Genomic DNA, 17833 nt, shown 5'->3' with positions numbered 1-17833 from the left:
GATCTAGGCAGTGGCACGGGCACTCCGCCCCCTTGCAGGTAACGGAGTCTGGTCCGCAACTGCGAGATGGTCATACCCCCGCACTGGGAGCATGACTCATCCACGAAAGCCGCCTCAGCGTGCTTTATGCCCAGGCACGTGAGGCAGCGATCGTGACCATTACCCAGCGCCAGGTAACGACCGCATCCAGAAATGCCCGGGTGATACGTTGTCTATAGCAAAACCCACATCGTCTTTACAACGACGTAACGTCAAGTTTGCCACGCAACGTCGTCTTTAAAAAGACGCACCCGAAATTTGCTGTTTTAGGGGAAAAAGCTCTTTTAGCGTGCTGAGGCGCACAGGGGAGATGATCATCTGCAACACAAACAGGGGGTAGTGCAGCCTGATGTGTGCAACCCACTCGACACGGGAAACCACCACCGCTGAAGCGCCGTACCGCCAACACGAAGAGCTCTCCAAGAGCGCGCTGAACTCGTTCAGTCTTCTTCTCTCAGTAGAATAGTCAGGAGCAGAACAATGTGATCGCTCGGCTCCGAAGCGAAAAGCTGAATATGCGCTGCATCTGCTGCCTACTTATACTCACGCTGTGATCAGCAGCAGCTGGATGCAATAATCGCATGCCAATGTGCATTGGCTCGTTTAGTTTACACTCGAAGTAGATTGGTCTCTCTAAGCGAGATCCCAATTTCGTCGGTCATCCGACGTGACGTCGAGAGTGACCGACTGAAAGGGAACTAGGAGTGTCTGGTTTTCAAATATGTGACCCTGGAGCACAAAACCAGTCTTAAGTCGCTGGGGTATATTTGTAGCAATAGCCAACAATACATTGTATGGGTCAAATTTATTGATTTTTCTTTTATGCCAAAAATCATTAGGATATTAAGTAAAGATCATGTTCCGTGAAGATATTTTCTAAATTTCCTACCGTAAATATATCAAAACGTAATTTTTGATTAGTAATATGCATTGCTAAGAACTTAATTTGGACAACTTTAAAGGCGATTTTCTCAATATTTAGAGTTTTTGGACCCTCAGATTCCAGATTTTCAAATAGTTGTATCTCGGCCAAATATTGCCCTATCTTAACAAACCATACATCAATGGAAAGCTTATTTATTCAGCTTTCAGATTATGTATAACTCTCAATTTCGCTAAATTGACCCTTATGACTGGTTTTGTGGTCCACGGTCACATATTTTTGTGGATCAGTATTTCCCAATCTTGTTCCTTGAGGCACCCCAGCAGTACACAGTTTGGATGTCTCTCTTATCTGACCCATCCATTTCATGCATTGGAGTCTCTACCAATAAAATGATGAGTTGATTCCAGTGTGTTTTTATTAGGATGAGTCTGAAAATGTGTAGTGTTGGGGTGCTTCCAGGAACAGGGTTGGGAAACGTTGTTGTGGAAACTGAAGTCAAAAAGGTTGAGAACCACTTCTCTAGTATTCATTGGCCAGTGTGCCACAGCTATCGGCTGATGGCAATATACAGTGGGTACGGAAAGTATTCAGACCCCCTTAGATTTTTCACTCTTTGTTATATTGCAGCCATTTGCTAAAATCATTTAAGTTAATTTTTTTTCCTCATTAATGTACACTCTGGCTGGGCCATTCAAGAACAGTCACAGGGTTGTTGTGAAGCCACTCCTTCGTTATTTTAGTTGTGTGCTTAGGGTCATTGTCTTGTTGGAATGTAAACCTTCGGCCCAGTCTGAGGTCGTGAGCACTCTGGAGAAGGTTTTCGTACTGGATATCCCTGTACTTGGCCGCATTCATCTTTCCCTTGATTGCAACCAGTCGTCCTGTCCCTGTAGCTGAAAAACACCCCCACAGCATGATGGTGCCACCACCATGCTTCACTGTTGGGCCTGTATTGGACAGGTGATGAGCAGTGTCTGGTTTTCTCCACACATACCGCTTAGAGTTAAGGCCAAAAAGTTCTATCTTGGTCTCGTCAGACCAGAGAATCTTATTTCTCACCGTCTTGGAGTCCTTCAGGTGTTTTTTTAGCAAACTCCATGCGGGCTTTCGTGTGTCTTGCACTGAGGAGAGGCTTCTGTCGGGCCACTCTGCCATAAAGCCCCGGCTGGTGGAGGGCTGCAGTGATGGTTGGCTTTCTACAACTTTCTCCCATCTCCTGACTGCATCTCTGGAGCTCAGCCACGGTGATCTTTGGGTTCTTCTTTACCTCTCTCGCCAAGGCTCTTCTCCCCCGATAGCTCCGTTTGGCCGGACGGCCAGCTCTAGGACGGGTTCTGGTCGTCCCAAACGTCTTCCATTTAAGGATTATGGAGGCCACTGTGCTCTTAGGAACCTTAAGTGCAGCAGAAATTTTTTTGTAACCTTGGCCAGATCTGTGCCTTGCCACAATTCTGTCTCTGAGCTCTTCAGGCAGTTCCTTTGACCTCATGATTCTCATTTGCTCTGACATGTACTGTGAGCTGTAAGGTCTTATATAGACAGGTGTGTGGCTTTCCTAATCAAGTCCAATCAGTATAATCAAACACAGCTGGACTCAAATGAAGGTGTAGAACCATCTCAAGGATGATCAGAAGAAATGGACAGCACCTGAGTTAAATATATGAGTGTCACAGCAAAGGGTCTGAATACTTAGGACCATGTGATATTTCAGTTTTTCTTTTTTAATAAATCTGCAAAAATGTCAACAATTCTGTGTTTTTCTGTCAATATGGGGTGCTGTGTGTACATTGATGAGGAAAAAAAATTAACTTAAATGATTTTAGCAAATGGCTGCAATATAACAAAGAGTGAAAAATTTAAGGGGGTCTGAATACTTTCCGTACCCACTGTAACTTTCTGTTGTCTGCCTGAAGCTGACCCGTGATTCCTTAAAATGCTGTCTTAAGTTGTCAGCTCTGTAGGTTTTGGACCACCTCTGCTTCCTCTAAAAGCATCACATCACTGTAGAAGAACTATTGTACAGTACATTGAGAATCCATGCCTTCCTACCTTCTCCTGTGTCTCTGAGTCTCTGGAGTTGGTGGGAGGTTCTGCTGACATGAAGGTCTCCACGCAGCGCTGAATGTTCTTGAAGAGTTCCTCGTCCTGCTGGTCCCCCAGCAGCTCCACATGGGGCTCCGCATCCGGGTTGGTCTCTTTGCCCCCATCATCTTCCTCCTTATTCTTCCTCAGGGTTTCAACGTGCCTCATCCTCCTCCGTTCATCACGGACTTGCAACATCTCCACAAAGTCCATCTGCAGCTGGGCCAGACCGCCACCGGAGTCGCCAGCATCAGCAGGCCCGCTAACACTGGAAACGTTATAGTAGTGTGTTTAGCATGTTGTCATGTCATGTTAGTGTTTGAAGATTCATTTTCATGCACTCTTACTGGGTTTAAGACTTTGAGTGGTTAAAACCTTGTGAAAAATAAGTAAACGTGCAATATATGTGCAAACTGAATATAATGATTTGGACACTTGTGTGTTTATTGAAATGAAATGAAAATGTATTATAGTTTAAAGTTAAAATAAATGCAATTATCTGAACTTCAGAGTGCAATATTTGAACCACTTAAGTACAACTTAAGTACATCTCTATATATGTAATTTCATAATTGCTTCTATTTTCTGTGTAAATATGGTTAAATTTACTGCTGAATGTACTGACAACGTTTATGCTAAATACTTTAATGCCATTTCTATTTAATCTTGCAAGTCATTTATTTCAATATATTATATTCAATATAATATAAAATAATAAGTAATAATGATATACTTTTAAGATTTCAAGTACACTATAAGTGCACATTCAATACAAATTAAGCACACATTTTTTTCCACAAAGGGGATGCAGACTTTTTTTGTTTTTTTACACAGAGATGTCAACTAAATTGACATCAGTTTTTTTTCCCAGGTATTCTTGTTTTTCTTGTGGGGGTCAGAATTCAATCGTCTTCGAATTTTTTTTGATTGATTCATCACTCATTTATGCCACTTGGAGACATTCTGGCACATCACATTAAACTCTTGTAAATTTGTTTCTCAGAAAAAATTCTTATTTTGGGTCAAATTGCTTTCCTTGATAGACATGGGCAGTGTCCACATATGGTATTATGAAACCAAATTACAACATTACATGTAGATCATATTCATATTTGCTTTTATGATACCATAAACCTTTATCTAAAGCTCTCTGAAGCGCTCATCCTTATGTTTTGTAAGGTCAATTGCTTCATGCAAATACTTAACACAAAATTTGCGTTGAATTTGATATATATCACTGAGTCCTAAAGCCAATTACAGCTCTTAACCAATTTGAAGAAGGAAGGGAAAGCATAAATACACCATTAATGTTGTCTGAAGCTGGGCTTTCTCTGTAATTTTGTCCTTTTTTTGTTCTCGCACCTACTGGTTTGTGGTTTGGTCTCTTCAGTGGGACTTTCATCCATGTCTGCCGTAGACTCCCTTGTCTTCCTCCTCTTCTCTCTCTCCACCTCTTCCTCATCCTCAACAGTCCACTGTCGAGCCAGCCTCAAGATCAAACACATCACATGTTTAAAATGCATATAAACATATATGGCTTTCAGCATTCCAGTTTTCTGTGAACACTGATGCTGGTTGATAGATAGAAAGGTCGACTGTTTTATTCTATTGCATCCCCAAAATATAGTTTGGCCCATATTGCCTGAAAGATTAGAACTTTTGGCTACAACCACTTTTGATTTCTGTGAAAGCCTTGAACTCAAACTTTTTATCGGACTGATTTAAAACTCTATTCACATGGAGGCAAAAGGAAAGAAATGGCAGGGATGTTTTGAGCTATACTCGCTATGCTGAAACCTATCCTGTCAGTCTTTTTGAAAGTATAAGAAGATGCATTACGATCAAAGGTCTCGATGATATATCCCAGAGGTGGACTATTGTATTTCAGTTTGAAAACAGTGTTTCATTGTGTAATAACTGGTTTTTCAAGCTCTGTTTTGTTTAAAGGATACTCACTGCCTTGAGTCTGATAGCGTGACATTACTGTCATATGAGTGCATTACACTAGCTGTCAAAATAATCACAACCCGCACCACAAACTCAAACTGCATGTCCAGTCCAGACTCAGTTACTTTCAGTTTTTATTTCAGTCATAAACTTGTCATCCAAAAATGCACTTGATGACTATTGTAAATTACAACAATACATTGGAAGTGTTGCCCTGGGTGCTATATTTCTGAAACTCAAGTGCATTCTTGGCTGTTTTGCTTATTTAAAAGTCTTAAGGTTGGATTTTTTTCATTTACAACATTTAGAGCGAAGAAATAAAAAAGTCGAAACCCTAAAAAACGATTTCTTTCTAGTTATAGTTCTGATATTTTTAAGTTAACATGTCCATAGCATAAGCATCTCAGAATAAACACTGACACCTGCGCTTCTGCAACCTGACAGAACTCGCAAAACTATTAGCTAAACAAAATAAACGCTAAATGTACATGTCTACTTACGTTGATAAAGCAGACCAGTTTTTCCGGCTAATAGACATGATTTGTGTGTTGAACTCGGTTGGAGAGAGGTCTGTGGAGGTGTATGAAGTGTCGCGCTCTAAGTTCCCTGTGTCTGTGTGTGCCACCTTTACCCCGCAGCTTCGCGAGAGCCGCGCCACGTGACCACCACCATCACCTCCCGCCGCGCGAGCATGCATCATACCTGTTCACTATTAACACATCATCATGTTAAAGCCCTTCAGCAGCTCAACAGCGTGTGGGGACGAAGAAGGAACACATCTCAAAACTTACAGTATCAATGTACATAATTAAAAATGGGAGAGGATTGGGGATGTAGAATATGTAAACAAACTATATCTGTACACTCTAAAAAATGCTGGGTTCAATACAACCCAGTGCTGGGTCAAATAGGGACAAACCCAGCAATTGGGCTGTTTTGACCCAGCAGTTGGGTTACTACCTGGGTTTGTCCCTATTTTACCCAGCACTGGGTTGTATTTAACCCAGCATTTTTTAGAGTGTATAGTTACTTAAGAACGAAACCTCAAAACATACATTGTTTTAGTTATGTGGAATGTCAAAAAGCTGGAAGCTAAAATAAATGGCCAAAAATATATATCTTTAAAAAAATCAACTACTAACTACTAGATACCCCACACTCTAAAAAAATGCTGGGTTAAATACAACCCAGTGCTGGGTAAAATAGGGACAAACCCAGCAATTGGGCTGTTTTGACCCAGTGGTTTGATTAAATGTTTAACCCAAACTTGTGGGTAGTAACCCAACCGCTGGTTCAAAACAACCCAATTGCTGGGTTTGCCCCTATTTTACCCAGCACTGGGTTGTATTTAACCCAGCATTTTTTAGAGTGTAATATGTTGTATAATAAATTGATTTATAAAATGAATAAAAGCACTGGCAGTGACCCAATGCTTTCCTTCAGGTTTGCAGATAGATTAAAAAATAATCACGATGGTCAGCAAAAGGCTTTAGTTTTTTTTTTTTAATTAATAAGTAATAACTTTAATGTCCGACTGCAATGGAAACCAGTCTGTTTGATTGGTAGTGTTTATTACTCCTGAACAGCAGGGGGAAGAATAGACCTCTTCACTGGAAATCTAACATTAAAACCAGAGAAGAAAAATACCGATTCAAAACACACCAGTGTTTTCTTTCTTTTTTCTTTTTTATGGCGATGTTAGGGACCTTCATGTATGGAAATATTATAGATATAATTTGATCCGTTGCGCTGTTTCTGGTAGATTCGGGCTCTTTAGAGAGGTAAATGTTTGAAACATTGAACACATCTCTTATTAATGTAATAGATTAGACGGTTTTCAGTAACGTACGTACATTGTGTTTACGTTTAACGTTTAAACACACTGTACTAAAAGCGATCGGCTGTAATTGTCTCGGCATTTTGTTAGCATCTGATTCTAGATGTCGCGTCAGGCTTACAGCATGTGTCTCTGCCTTGAGTTCACATCCCATAGTCTCATGCGTTAAAAAACGCGTAGTGAAGATCCTGACAACACTCATTTTCATTTTGTTACAAAGGAATCGTGAAGAAACACTTCCGTACACGAGCAGCACTAGCCTGAGGTGACTAGAAACTGTAAAACTCTTGTTTGCAAATTTGAAGGACGAAAGCTCTCTTGAGATTAGGAAGTAAAACTTCACGTCTGATTTAGTGTATTTTGTAATCATTTTAATAATCTGAATCCTTATAAAGCCCATAACAGCTGTGGACCATGACATATTATTAAATAGGCTTAGATGGGTAGGACTATCAGAAAATGCTATTTTATGGTTCCTTGCTTATTTAAATGTGTAATGTGTAGAGATGGAAGGTGTTCAATCTGATCCCTTGGAGGTTGTTAAGGGAGTCTCACAAAGATCTGTGTTGGGGCCGTTATTATTTAGCATATATATATATGTTCCATTTTTATGCAGATGATACTATCCTTTATTGCTCAGCCCCTTCTAAGCAACAGTGGCTTCTTTACAGTCTGTTTTAGATATTAGCCAAAAAAGATTCTGTGCTTTGAAGCTGGTTTTAAATGTTGAAAAAACAAATTGTATGTTATTTTCAAATTCTTAAGCTTCTTCGGACTTCTCAGGGGAGCCAAATTACTTCAGGGTCAGAGTACAAATACTTGGGTATTATTATCGATAACACGCTACATTTTGGTTCACATATTAAGTATTTGAACACTCTAAAAAATGCTGGGTTAAATACAACCCAGTGCTGGGTCAAATAGGGACAAACCCAGACCCAGCGGTTGGGTTACTACCCAGAAGGTTGGGTTAAACATTTAACCAAACCGCTGGGTCAAAACAGCCCAATTGCTGGGTTTTTCCCTATTTAACCCAGCACTGGGTTGTATTTAACCCAGCATTTTTTAGAGTGCAGAGAGGAAAAAAAAAAAATGTTTTTTTTTGTATTCTATCCACCTTGTATATTGTAGGATATTTTATTTTAATATACTATTTTTTACTGATAACATCCTATAGGCCTACTTATCAATGTAAACATTGTTTTAATTACATGAAATGTCAGAAAGCTAGAAGCAATAAAATAAAGGTTTGAAAATATCTATCATAACTAAAATATATTGCATTATTCTATTCTATTCTACATTATTTGGCTTGTATATTTTATGATATTTTAAAATACATAAAAAACATCATATTTTTAAACATAACGTTACATATACTTATCAATGTTAACATTGTTTAGTTATATGAAATGACAGAAAGCTAAAAGCAGAATATATCATTCAAATAAATATTCTATTATATATTATATTATATCTTAATATTTTTTTCATGTAGAATTATAAATCTGTCAATATAAGTTGGTGACTCATTTACTTTAATCAATCTACTTTATCCACTTTAATAGATAAAGTAGAATTTATCTACTTTAATCAATGATATCATTTACAGACGTTGACATCTTCGTTGTGTGTAGTAGGACATTTTTTTTTCATGCTGTGTCAACTCAGTCTTGAATCTAGTTTTGTCACATTATTTCAGGTAGCAGTGTATAGATATAGGGTGAAATGTGCTTGTTTTCAAAACAATGTTACATTTTGAAACATTGTCTTATGTGAATTCTGTAAGACATAAATTCAATACACTAGAATACAACATTTTAAATGAAGTCAAGCATACAGGACATCACTTTATGTCATTATTCACAGTGGTATTTGCTCTAAAGTTCAGAATCCATTGAAGCTCAAAGGCTGGAGGTGTTTGCTTTATTCCCTGTGCCACACCTATAAGAGACAGCTAGACTTTGACCAGAGCAATATGAAAGACATAGTAGAATATCTAGTATACCAAAGGGTTTGGTCTTATAGGAAATAATAGGCAACTCCACTGGAATGACAAATCTGGTGGCATGTTTCCGCTATATTGTTTAATTTACAATTGCCTCTATATTCACTCATGCAAGTAGAGAAAAAAAAACATTCCAAGTGAGGAATGTCACAATGCACTTCGACTGTTAAACGTTAAATAAGTACAGCATGCATAAGTGGCCTGAACACCCCACCCAGTGCCAACACAGGGAAGACAGAGATATATCCATTATGCAAATAAGGGTTGGAGTCCACTGTCTTCAGATGACAGCCTCCATAGTTAACGCTTCACTTCCTGAATGTGCTCCTTATCTCATCATATGCATGATCTGATTCAATGGCAATTTAAACATTTGCATCAAATTAGCCTAAACACAGAAACACAGCACACCTGTTTAAATTCTTCAGGCACTTTACTGTTATATAGCATGCAAAAAGACGTTATCACACTATCCTGGCTGTGTTATTAAACACTTTTTTGCAAGTACAATTACATACCTACAGCTTTTTGTGCTTTTTGTTTTATATGTTTAATTTCAGCACTGCAAGTCAGAATTATGAGCTTTCGTAAACAATAATTCACAGAAAACCATGCCAAACTGAGCATGGGAACCTTTTGGAAACATATATAATGAGTATTGTACATCAACGAATATTTCTCTTTGTTTATTCTCATAATACATTGGCACGCCCTTCCATTGACTCTTCCTAATAACTGAATATTGACATAATAAAAGATAAACTAGGCTAGTCATTATTTACTTATTGGCCACATGAAAGTTGCGTAATGATTTGCACCAATGCTGAGCAGTTGCAATGAATTACAATTGTCATATCAACAACATCTGAAATAACAGTATATCTGGTATTTAATGGTATATTTAGAATGTAACTCTAAACCTAATCCTTTTTTGTTGCCAAACAATACGTTGAGTGTTAACTTTACTAGACAAGGTTTCACTGGGTGGGGCCTTTTGCTGCATCAAACATCTTCTTTCTTCCTTCCATACCAGACATGGCCTCCACGTTCTTCCTCCAGTCGCTGTCCTCAACTGGCCTCTTCTGCAGAAAGAGACAGAAGTGATACTACCAACTAGCTGTTGATTATATGATCAGCAAATTATAGAAATTCCATTGAATATCACTACACTGAATTTTGGGTTTAGCCTTTTGGGTGATTCCACTTGAGTGAAAGATTTGAAAGGAAAATAGGTTATTTTTAAGGAATTGAGGTTTACTATTTCCCCACCATTGACAGAATTTTCCATAATTTACGAGATGGTAGGGGGCGCTATTACACATCTTCTGAAAGAGTACTGAATGTCTGGATCAAAACGCAGTGAAGAAGAAGCAGAAACAAGCAATCGCATTTGTAAGCAGATCTATATGTAAAATAACGCGATCATCAAACATTAAACAGCATATAAATCAAAACTGCCTAACGTTACCGAATTAAATGTTGACACAGGAAGTGGTACAGGACTGTGTAAGCTTTGGAGGTGTTGATGGAAGCGATCTACTCCATCTATATTTTGATCATCTTTCTGAATCCCATCCAGACGTAGGGCCCTATTTTAACGATCTAAGCGCATGGTCTAAAGCGCACGGCGCAGGTGCACTCAGGATGTGTCCAAATCCACTTTTGCTAGTTTAGCGACAGGAAAACGGTCGGCGCGCCCGGGCGCATGGTCTAAACGGGTTGTCCCTATTCTCTTAATGAGTAATGGGTGTTTTTTGGGCGTAACATGCAATAAACCAATCAGAGTCTCATCTCGCATCCCCTTTAAAAGTCGGTTGCACTCGCACCATGGCGGGTTCGCTATTTACATGGCGGAATGTAATTTTTAATTTTTAAAAATGTTTGTGTGCTCCTGCGCATCCCTGTGTGTGTAATACCGCCTATAGGCTCATATTACTAACGCGCTCTTTAAATAACAACGAAAAAATATTGCGCCAGACTTTAGACCAGGTTTGAGCTGGTCTATGGCGCAGTCTGTTTCAGTTCCTCAAAATAGCAACGCACCAACAATGTGCCTGAACACACCTCTTTTTTAGATTAGCACGCCTATGGGCGCATAAATGGACGCAAATGCATTTGCTATTTAAACAACGCGGCACAGGACGGGAAAATGAGAAATGTGTCGGGCTGAAACTAGCAAAAACACTTGCGCCGCACCTTGCACCGCATTGCGCCGGGTGTATGATAGGGCCCGTAGTCTTTGACAAAAATGCAATTTTCTCAGCTTTTTGTTCAAAATTTGTTCAAAGTATTGATAAAAAAAGAATGCATGAAGCTAGAGTAAAACATAAAAACGCAGAATAAAAATGTTCAGATAGTCAACACTGCAAAATATTCAGAGGGGCCATGAAAGTTTTGTGAAAATTATCAAAAATGCTGGCGAGGAGAACTTTCTGTCATTTATGAGAGAGAAGGGGGCGCTATTACACACATACACAAAGAGTACTGAATGTCTGGATCAAAGCACAGTGAAGAAGAAGCAGAAACAAGTGAGTGCATGTGTAAGCAGATGCTTATGTAAAATCATGCGATCGTCAATTATTAAACATTAGCAAGATGACTAGCCCCTGCTGGTAGATGTTGTAAATACACTGTATAGTTCTAAAAAGCATCTTTCTGCATTGAAGGTCATTCAAATCAAGCCATGTATTCTGATGAAATGTATTAAAAAGGTTTTAATAATCATAATAATATTAAAAATTAACCATTTACTTTTCGCTTGCAAGTTCCTGAATTTCTGAGGATCTCGCTGTTCTTGGCACCTTTTCAGACATGAACGATTCAGTGGATTGTTAGTCGCAATGAAGCAGAAGTAGCGACAGATCTTTTCTTATGTATTGTGATGGCACTTCAAGTGTAATGAATTGTGGAAAAAGAAAAAATGTAGGGCAGGACTTGATTCTATGGATCATTGTTGATTGGATGTTGAGATATGGGCGTGGCACTCAAATGAACACAGGTGAACACAAGTTTTGATTTTGATTTAATGCCAAATTTAACTGGAGACTCGTCTAACTGGATCATTGAATCAGTAAGTTGTTTGTTGACTCATGAACAACCCGAAATTTGTGGATGAATCACTCAGTGTGATTTGCAAACCGATTCAACATGTTCATTGAAAAGAATCAGCTCATTCACAAATCGGACATCTCTATGATGTGTTGGAGCGGGAGCTGAACTCTAAAGTTTGAAATAATTAAGGAAGGATATGTTCTTTTATGAAATGTAGTGGATTAAAAGGTTCAATATTATGCTTCGGAATGTAGACAAGTAAAGGACAAATTCTTGAAAAAATGTCAAAATACTGGCCACTACTGGGTAAGTGACGGCATGTGACTGATGCAGTTCAAAGAGATTTAATCGAAAGTAATGTAGAACATCCATTTAATCTTCTGGTTTCACTACACTATTCAGGGTTTTTTTCTCTATTGTGTTGCGTTTCATCTCTGATCAAATAAATACAATTAGAAAAGGCTTTTTCCATTGAATTCAGCTACACATCCACACAAAAGCTTTTCTAGTGTACTATACTTCTGTTGTCCACTCTCGTGTCTGTCATACAACACCCAACCTGTATTATATTCAAGACAAACACTGAAAAGAATGAACATTGTCACCGTTTGGTCTCTAAAATTGCCTTTTATTACTCCTCCGCCTTTCAAACAGCTGCTGCTGGTGATGCCATCCTTCTCTCTGAGCTCTGTTAAGCTCTGAATAGTCAGAGTACATTGTTTCTTTTCGTTGCCTATTGCTTGATCCACAAGTTTTCCAAGTGCCAGTCCAGATAGAAGGTTAGTAATGTTAGTAATGTTTTCACTGGCATAGCCTTGAGGGATTAACAGATTTCTCCCATTATCTTACATGGAACATTCCATAATGTTTCTACTTGTGTAGTTTTGTTTTATAAGGTTTCATTTGTATCGATATACCTATCTGACATGGCTTGAATAGCTTGGTCATATAACTTTACGTGTTCACATGACGTCATACCTTCTCAGTATCCTCTTTCTTCACAGATTTGAGGTTGGCTCGTAGGTCCATTGAGACTTTGTGCTTTGAGCCTAGGAGAGATCGTAGAATGGCGTCTGCTGAAACCCTCACCCTCCTCAGGGAGGGCCGCTTGAACTTCCCCCTCAGGTCCAGAACCTTAATGTTCAGGTCTTTGACCTAGAGGATGAACAGTTGTTTGTTTAATTACTTATTAAACATATATAAGCATAAAGACACATTAAGGCTTTGTTCCAAAAGCTAGTGAGCTCACTACATAGATAGAATTCTCCTTCTACCTCGGTATAATATACTTGTGAAAAGTTCATCCAAAAGGTAGGCAGCATCATACCTTCCAGGTTCAAAGGTAGCATTGCATTCCTGCTTCTGAATAGGCCAACTTACCTACTATAACATATAGGTGAAAAACAATACAGGAAATAAAGAGTATTTCAGAGATCATACTCATTAAATAGTAGACAGATACCTGAAGCGGCTCAACTGACGCCGTAAGTAGCGACAGTAGCTGTTTCCATCTGCCTATTTTTATGTGCATTTTGGGATATCGCATTAAAAAATGCTGAATGGAAACGGTAAGATACGCATAGATTCTAAAAAAATGCACAAAAAAACATATGTGCTCAACTGAGTCAGGTACATGTTTTATCCAATAATAAAACATGCATAAATTACGATGGAAACACATTTACCGAATAAATTATCATATATGAAAAAGACCCCTCAGTGTCTTCTCCCCCTGTTGAAAAAACCAGCATATGGTTAGGTATGTTTTGACGCTGGGATGCTGGTTTAAGCTGGTCCTTTGCTGGTTTATGCCGGTCCTTTGCTGGTCCTTTTGCTGGTTTATGCTGGTCACGTGCTGGCAAAGGACCAGCTTAAACCAGCAAAGGACCAGTTTAAACCAGCAAAGGACCAGCATAAACCAGGAAAGGACCAGTTTAAACCAGTAAAGGACCAGCATAAACCAGCAGAAGGACCAGCATAAACCAGCAAAGGACCAGCTTAAACCAGCATCCCAGCGTCAAAACATACCTAACCAGCATATGCTGTTTTTTTCAACAGGGCCTACTGCAATAAATTAAATTTTTCTTACTGATATGTGGCGCCAGTTTATCAGGAAGTGACGATTTGTTCTCTTCATCTCACTGGATGGAAACGGTGATTTATGTGCAAATGTTTCATGCAATATTCCAATTTTGCGCATAAGTTAATTTTGCAACTTGGATAGAAAAATAGCTAGTGACAACATGATGAATCCGGATTAAATTCATACTACACACATTCATACTAGCACTGTAGTACTCAGTATGCAATTTCGGACACAGCTCATGAATTAGTTTTGGAGAAGGCAATCCTATTATGCACTTCAATGAACAAATCCATTCAAAACAGCAAACTAAGCAAGAGAAATGTCAATTATGAGCAAAATTCTTTCAAAAGTGAACAGTACATCTAAATATATTTCATAATAATTAAAATGTACTATTTTAGTCAATGTTTTTGTGTACTTTGATGTACTTTTTAAGCTGATAAGAGTGCCATGTTGTTAGCTTAGCAACATGCTAATGCCAAACAGTATTGGAATCAGTTGGGAGTTGATTCCCAATAGCACTGTTTGTATGACACGCAGTTGAAGTCTGTTTGCATTATTCCTAATTAGGTTCCATTTCAGTTTATATGTTGCCTATGTAGGGAGTAGAGAGCAGGATAGCTCACATAGTTTTGGAACAAAAGGTGGAAAAATTCTTCCACCTTTCCATGAAATCGCAGTTACTCAGAACTGCACACTAATATTAGAATCCTACAAATAGAGCAGATGAAGACAGCAAGTTGTGACATTGTCCAGCTGGTTATTAAACTATGGCTTAGGTGGATTATCATACCTCACGCTTATTCAGTGAGACTTTGGCTTCAATATCATAGCGCTCCTCATCCACCACATCAATCTTAGCATGAAGCTCTTGACAGAGTTCCTAAAAGAGACAGAAATGTTAATCAGGAATCCTTTTTGATGTGAATGCGTATTATATTACACAGGGTGCCGACTCTGACAACATTAAAGCTTAACCAATAGGTCTTTTGTTATAAGAAACCAAATATCATATGGCAATTTTCCTAGTTATCATTTTACTCAAACATACATCTCATAATAATGCCCATGGTTGACTTTTTACATTGCAATTAATCAAATTAAGACATTTGCATCAGCCTTATGAAAGCTAATATGCAAATAAATAGGCAGAGTGGCGCAAGCAGCAGTGATTGTACCATTAGATTTCAAGTCGTGAGGATGTTCGTGTGGCACCAAATGAGCAAAACTGGAGGTGGAGTCTGGTGGTGGACTTCATTTGAAGAACACTTACCTGAAGCTCAGCGAATGACATGCCCTGCGTCTGCAGAGGAGGAACTTTCTCCATCAGAGACCTCTGCTTCTCCTCCTCTTTATCCAACACCTCCTGATCCAGCTCCTCCTTGGCTTTGGCCACCATCAGACTCTGAAAACACACAACTGTATGTCAATGGGACTGTTCCAATATCCACACTTTTGGTCTTTGCTTTTGACCAAATGTTCAAGTGGGCATGGAGAACTTTTAAATACCTGATGGACACACTTAGAGTTGTAAAAATGCAAGTTTTTACAGAGCTTTATTTACACATATTGGTTTGCACTTCAAAATTAACTTATTATTGTCTGTTTAGTATCCATATGTAACATAAGACACAGTGTATTAATTGTGGTGCTTCTAATTAACTTATAATGAGCAATTGCAAGATTTTACTACCAAATTATATGTAATAGCCTAATTAATTTGATGAATGATGGGACACGCTTAGCCTCTGAAGTGGATTCAGTGTTCTTTAAGGAACTATTCTTTGTCATTTTTCAGTCCTGGGACAGTCTTGCACACTTATTTTCAAGACTCCAAGTGTAGATATTGGGACAGGCCCAACATTGGTTTAGACACATTTCTGCCATCTAGTGGTGTGTTACTGTTCTTATGAATTAGTGTTTTGAACAAACCTCTTACCTCTAAGTATTACAATTTATATAATAGCTCTTAAATCTCAAATAGTGCTGCTTGTTAAGAGGGGCGAATTATATATATATGAAAGTAAATGTTGAATTTATATGAGCTGCAAACCAACCTTTAGCATAAGCTTTCTTGAGGCTGAGATCTTGGATTTTCTCTGGGCCAGAGATGTGAAAGTTATAACACAGTACAGGTAGTACAGATAAGCAAATAATCAAAGTTTTAGTTATTAGAGGAAATAATGCATAACTTACCTCTTGCCTGAAAATACAGCATAAAATGTACGTTAGTATATACTGACAACTTATTACGATATATTATTGTTGGTCTTAGAGAGCCACACTTACCCTTGTTCAGGCATCTTGGCAACTAAAAAGAGAGCAAAATCCTTTTATTCAATGTTTTCTAGATGAATTTGACACATGAAATCAAATTTAACTCAGTACTCCCACTGAATGAATTTATGAATACATCACGGCCACATCCTGTCCTCCTCTGACCCACTCACATTTTCTACATATCTCTAGTCAGTGACCGAAACGCCCCTCAAACAAAGTCATGAGTGATCCTACTACTTTCTCAGCTGCCTTAACACAAAGAGCAAGAATTTGTACCCGTCCGGTTCCACAAATAGAAAGTTATCTAAAGAGGTAAAGCATTTGATGAAGGGTGAATTTTGGAAAAAAATTAATAAATGGTTGAGGTTGCAAGAAAATTGTCAATTACTCACAAATATCAACACAGGAGTTAAAAAAAAAATGACAATAATGTAATATTTAATATAGTATGGTATAATATAATAATATATAGTCCATCAGTTCTCCAAACCGATTGTCTTATGTAGGGTAAATTATTATATGATATGATATTATATTATATTGTATTGTATTATATTATATTGTATTATATTATATCGTATCGTATCGTATCGTATCGTATCATATGTCATATTATATTATATTCTTAAACATTTCATCTGCAGAAATTATTCACAATAAACAGCAGTCCTCCTCTTGATGAGTTACATCAACTTAATTGATAAAACTATTAATTATGTTAAATTATATTTCTCTAATGCATCATAATGACCCATATAATTGCCTGACCATTATGAAAGACCTTATTAATTATGAAAATGATGAGAATTTCAGGATGAAGGACACTGATAAAATATCTAAGTCTAGAATATAGAATAATGTAGAATAAATGTAGAATGAAATATCTAAATATAGAAATGTATACAAAAACAAAACAAAAACAAGAGTACATCAAAATTAACGGAAAACTTTTTACATGTAGTTTATCATGAAATATACTATGTTTAAATGTCTATTGTGATCAGCAGATTTCCCATCAGTAGAAGCATCTTACCTTACAGTGTGTTTGTATTGTGTTGTCCTCAATCTGATAATTGATAACAGAATAGAGATGTGCTCCCTTATTTAACCCAAAGCGTCTCTGTATCTCTAATCTGTCAGTGGAGGATATTATTAGAGCACAGATCTTTCACTCTCTCTCTCTCCTTGTCTGTCCATGTCTAGGTTCATCTCATGGCTCCATGGCTCTTTACTATCTGTCTGTCTGCTGTGCCAGTGGACCATCACTGGTCTGGCTTATCTGCTCAGAGCCGATTCGTCTGCTGTGCTGTGAAATGTCAATATACAGTGGCTCCAAAAAGAATTTGGACACTTAAGCCATTCTTAATGATGGAATGTCATTGTATTAGATATAAAACATCAAAACAAATGTTGCTAAAGCTTTTCTTGGGACTAACACCACTTTTCTAAAGCATTTTACTGGCAGGGATTTTTCCACACAGGTGTCCTATTGGAATAACCACAGGTGTAGATCATTACGTTAACTATCAACATGATTCAGTAACATCTGGCAACCAGAAAAATGTCAGAATTAAAGGAATAGTTCACACAAAATATGAAAAATTGCTGAATATTTAC

General features: G+C 38.0%; 2 protein-coding genes across 2 annotated transcripts in view; both read right to left on the bottom strand.

Annotated features, from left to right (window-relative positions):
* lad1 (ladinin) overlaps positions 1-5651 on the bottom strand; it is a 19022-nt gene extending 13371 nt beyond the window's left edge. The window contains exons 1-3 of the mRNA XM_016497512.1: positions 5455-5651; positions 4370-4495; positions 2975-3275 (exon numbers count right to left, since the gene is read on the bottom strand). Coding sequence (XP_016352998.1) covers positions 2975-3275; positions 4370-4495; positions 5455-5651 — 624 coding nt within the window. The remainder of the gene's footprint in view (positions 1-2974; positions 3276-4369; positions 4496-5454) is intronic.
* A 3220-nt stretch (positions 5652-8871) lies between these two features.
* Positions 8872-17463, bottom strand: LOC107696961 (troponin I, slow skeletal muscle-like). Its single transcript, XM_016497537.1, has 8 exons — positions 17250-17463; positions 16226-16247; positions 16133-16139; positions 15994-16035; positions 15210-15341; positions 14730-14819; positions 12829-13005; positions 8872-9881 (listed from the first exon to the last, which is right to left on the bottom strand). The coding sequence occupies exons 2-8, from the start codon at positions 16237-16239 to the stop codon at positions 9777-9779; spliced, it is 567 nt and encodes a 188-aa protein (XP_016353023.1). The 5' UTR covers positions 16240-16247; positions 17250-17463; the 3' UTR covers positions 8872-9776.
* Between the last annotated feature and the right edge of the window lie 370 nt (positions 17464-17833).

Source organism: Sinocyclocheilus anshuiensis, unplaced genomic scaffold (genome assembly GCF_001515605.1).
Source record: "Sinocyclocheilus anshuiensis isolate Anshui unplaced genomic scaffold, SAMN03320099.WGS_v1.1 scaffold130, whole genome shotgun sequence".
Taxonomy (NCBI): domain Eukaryota; kingdom Metazoa; phylum Chordata; class Actinopteri; order Cypriniformes; family Cyprinidae; genus Sinocyclocheilus; species Sinocyclocheilus anshuiensis.
This window is presented reverse-complemented; position numbering and strand designations above follow the sequence as displayed.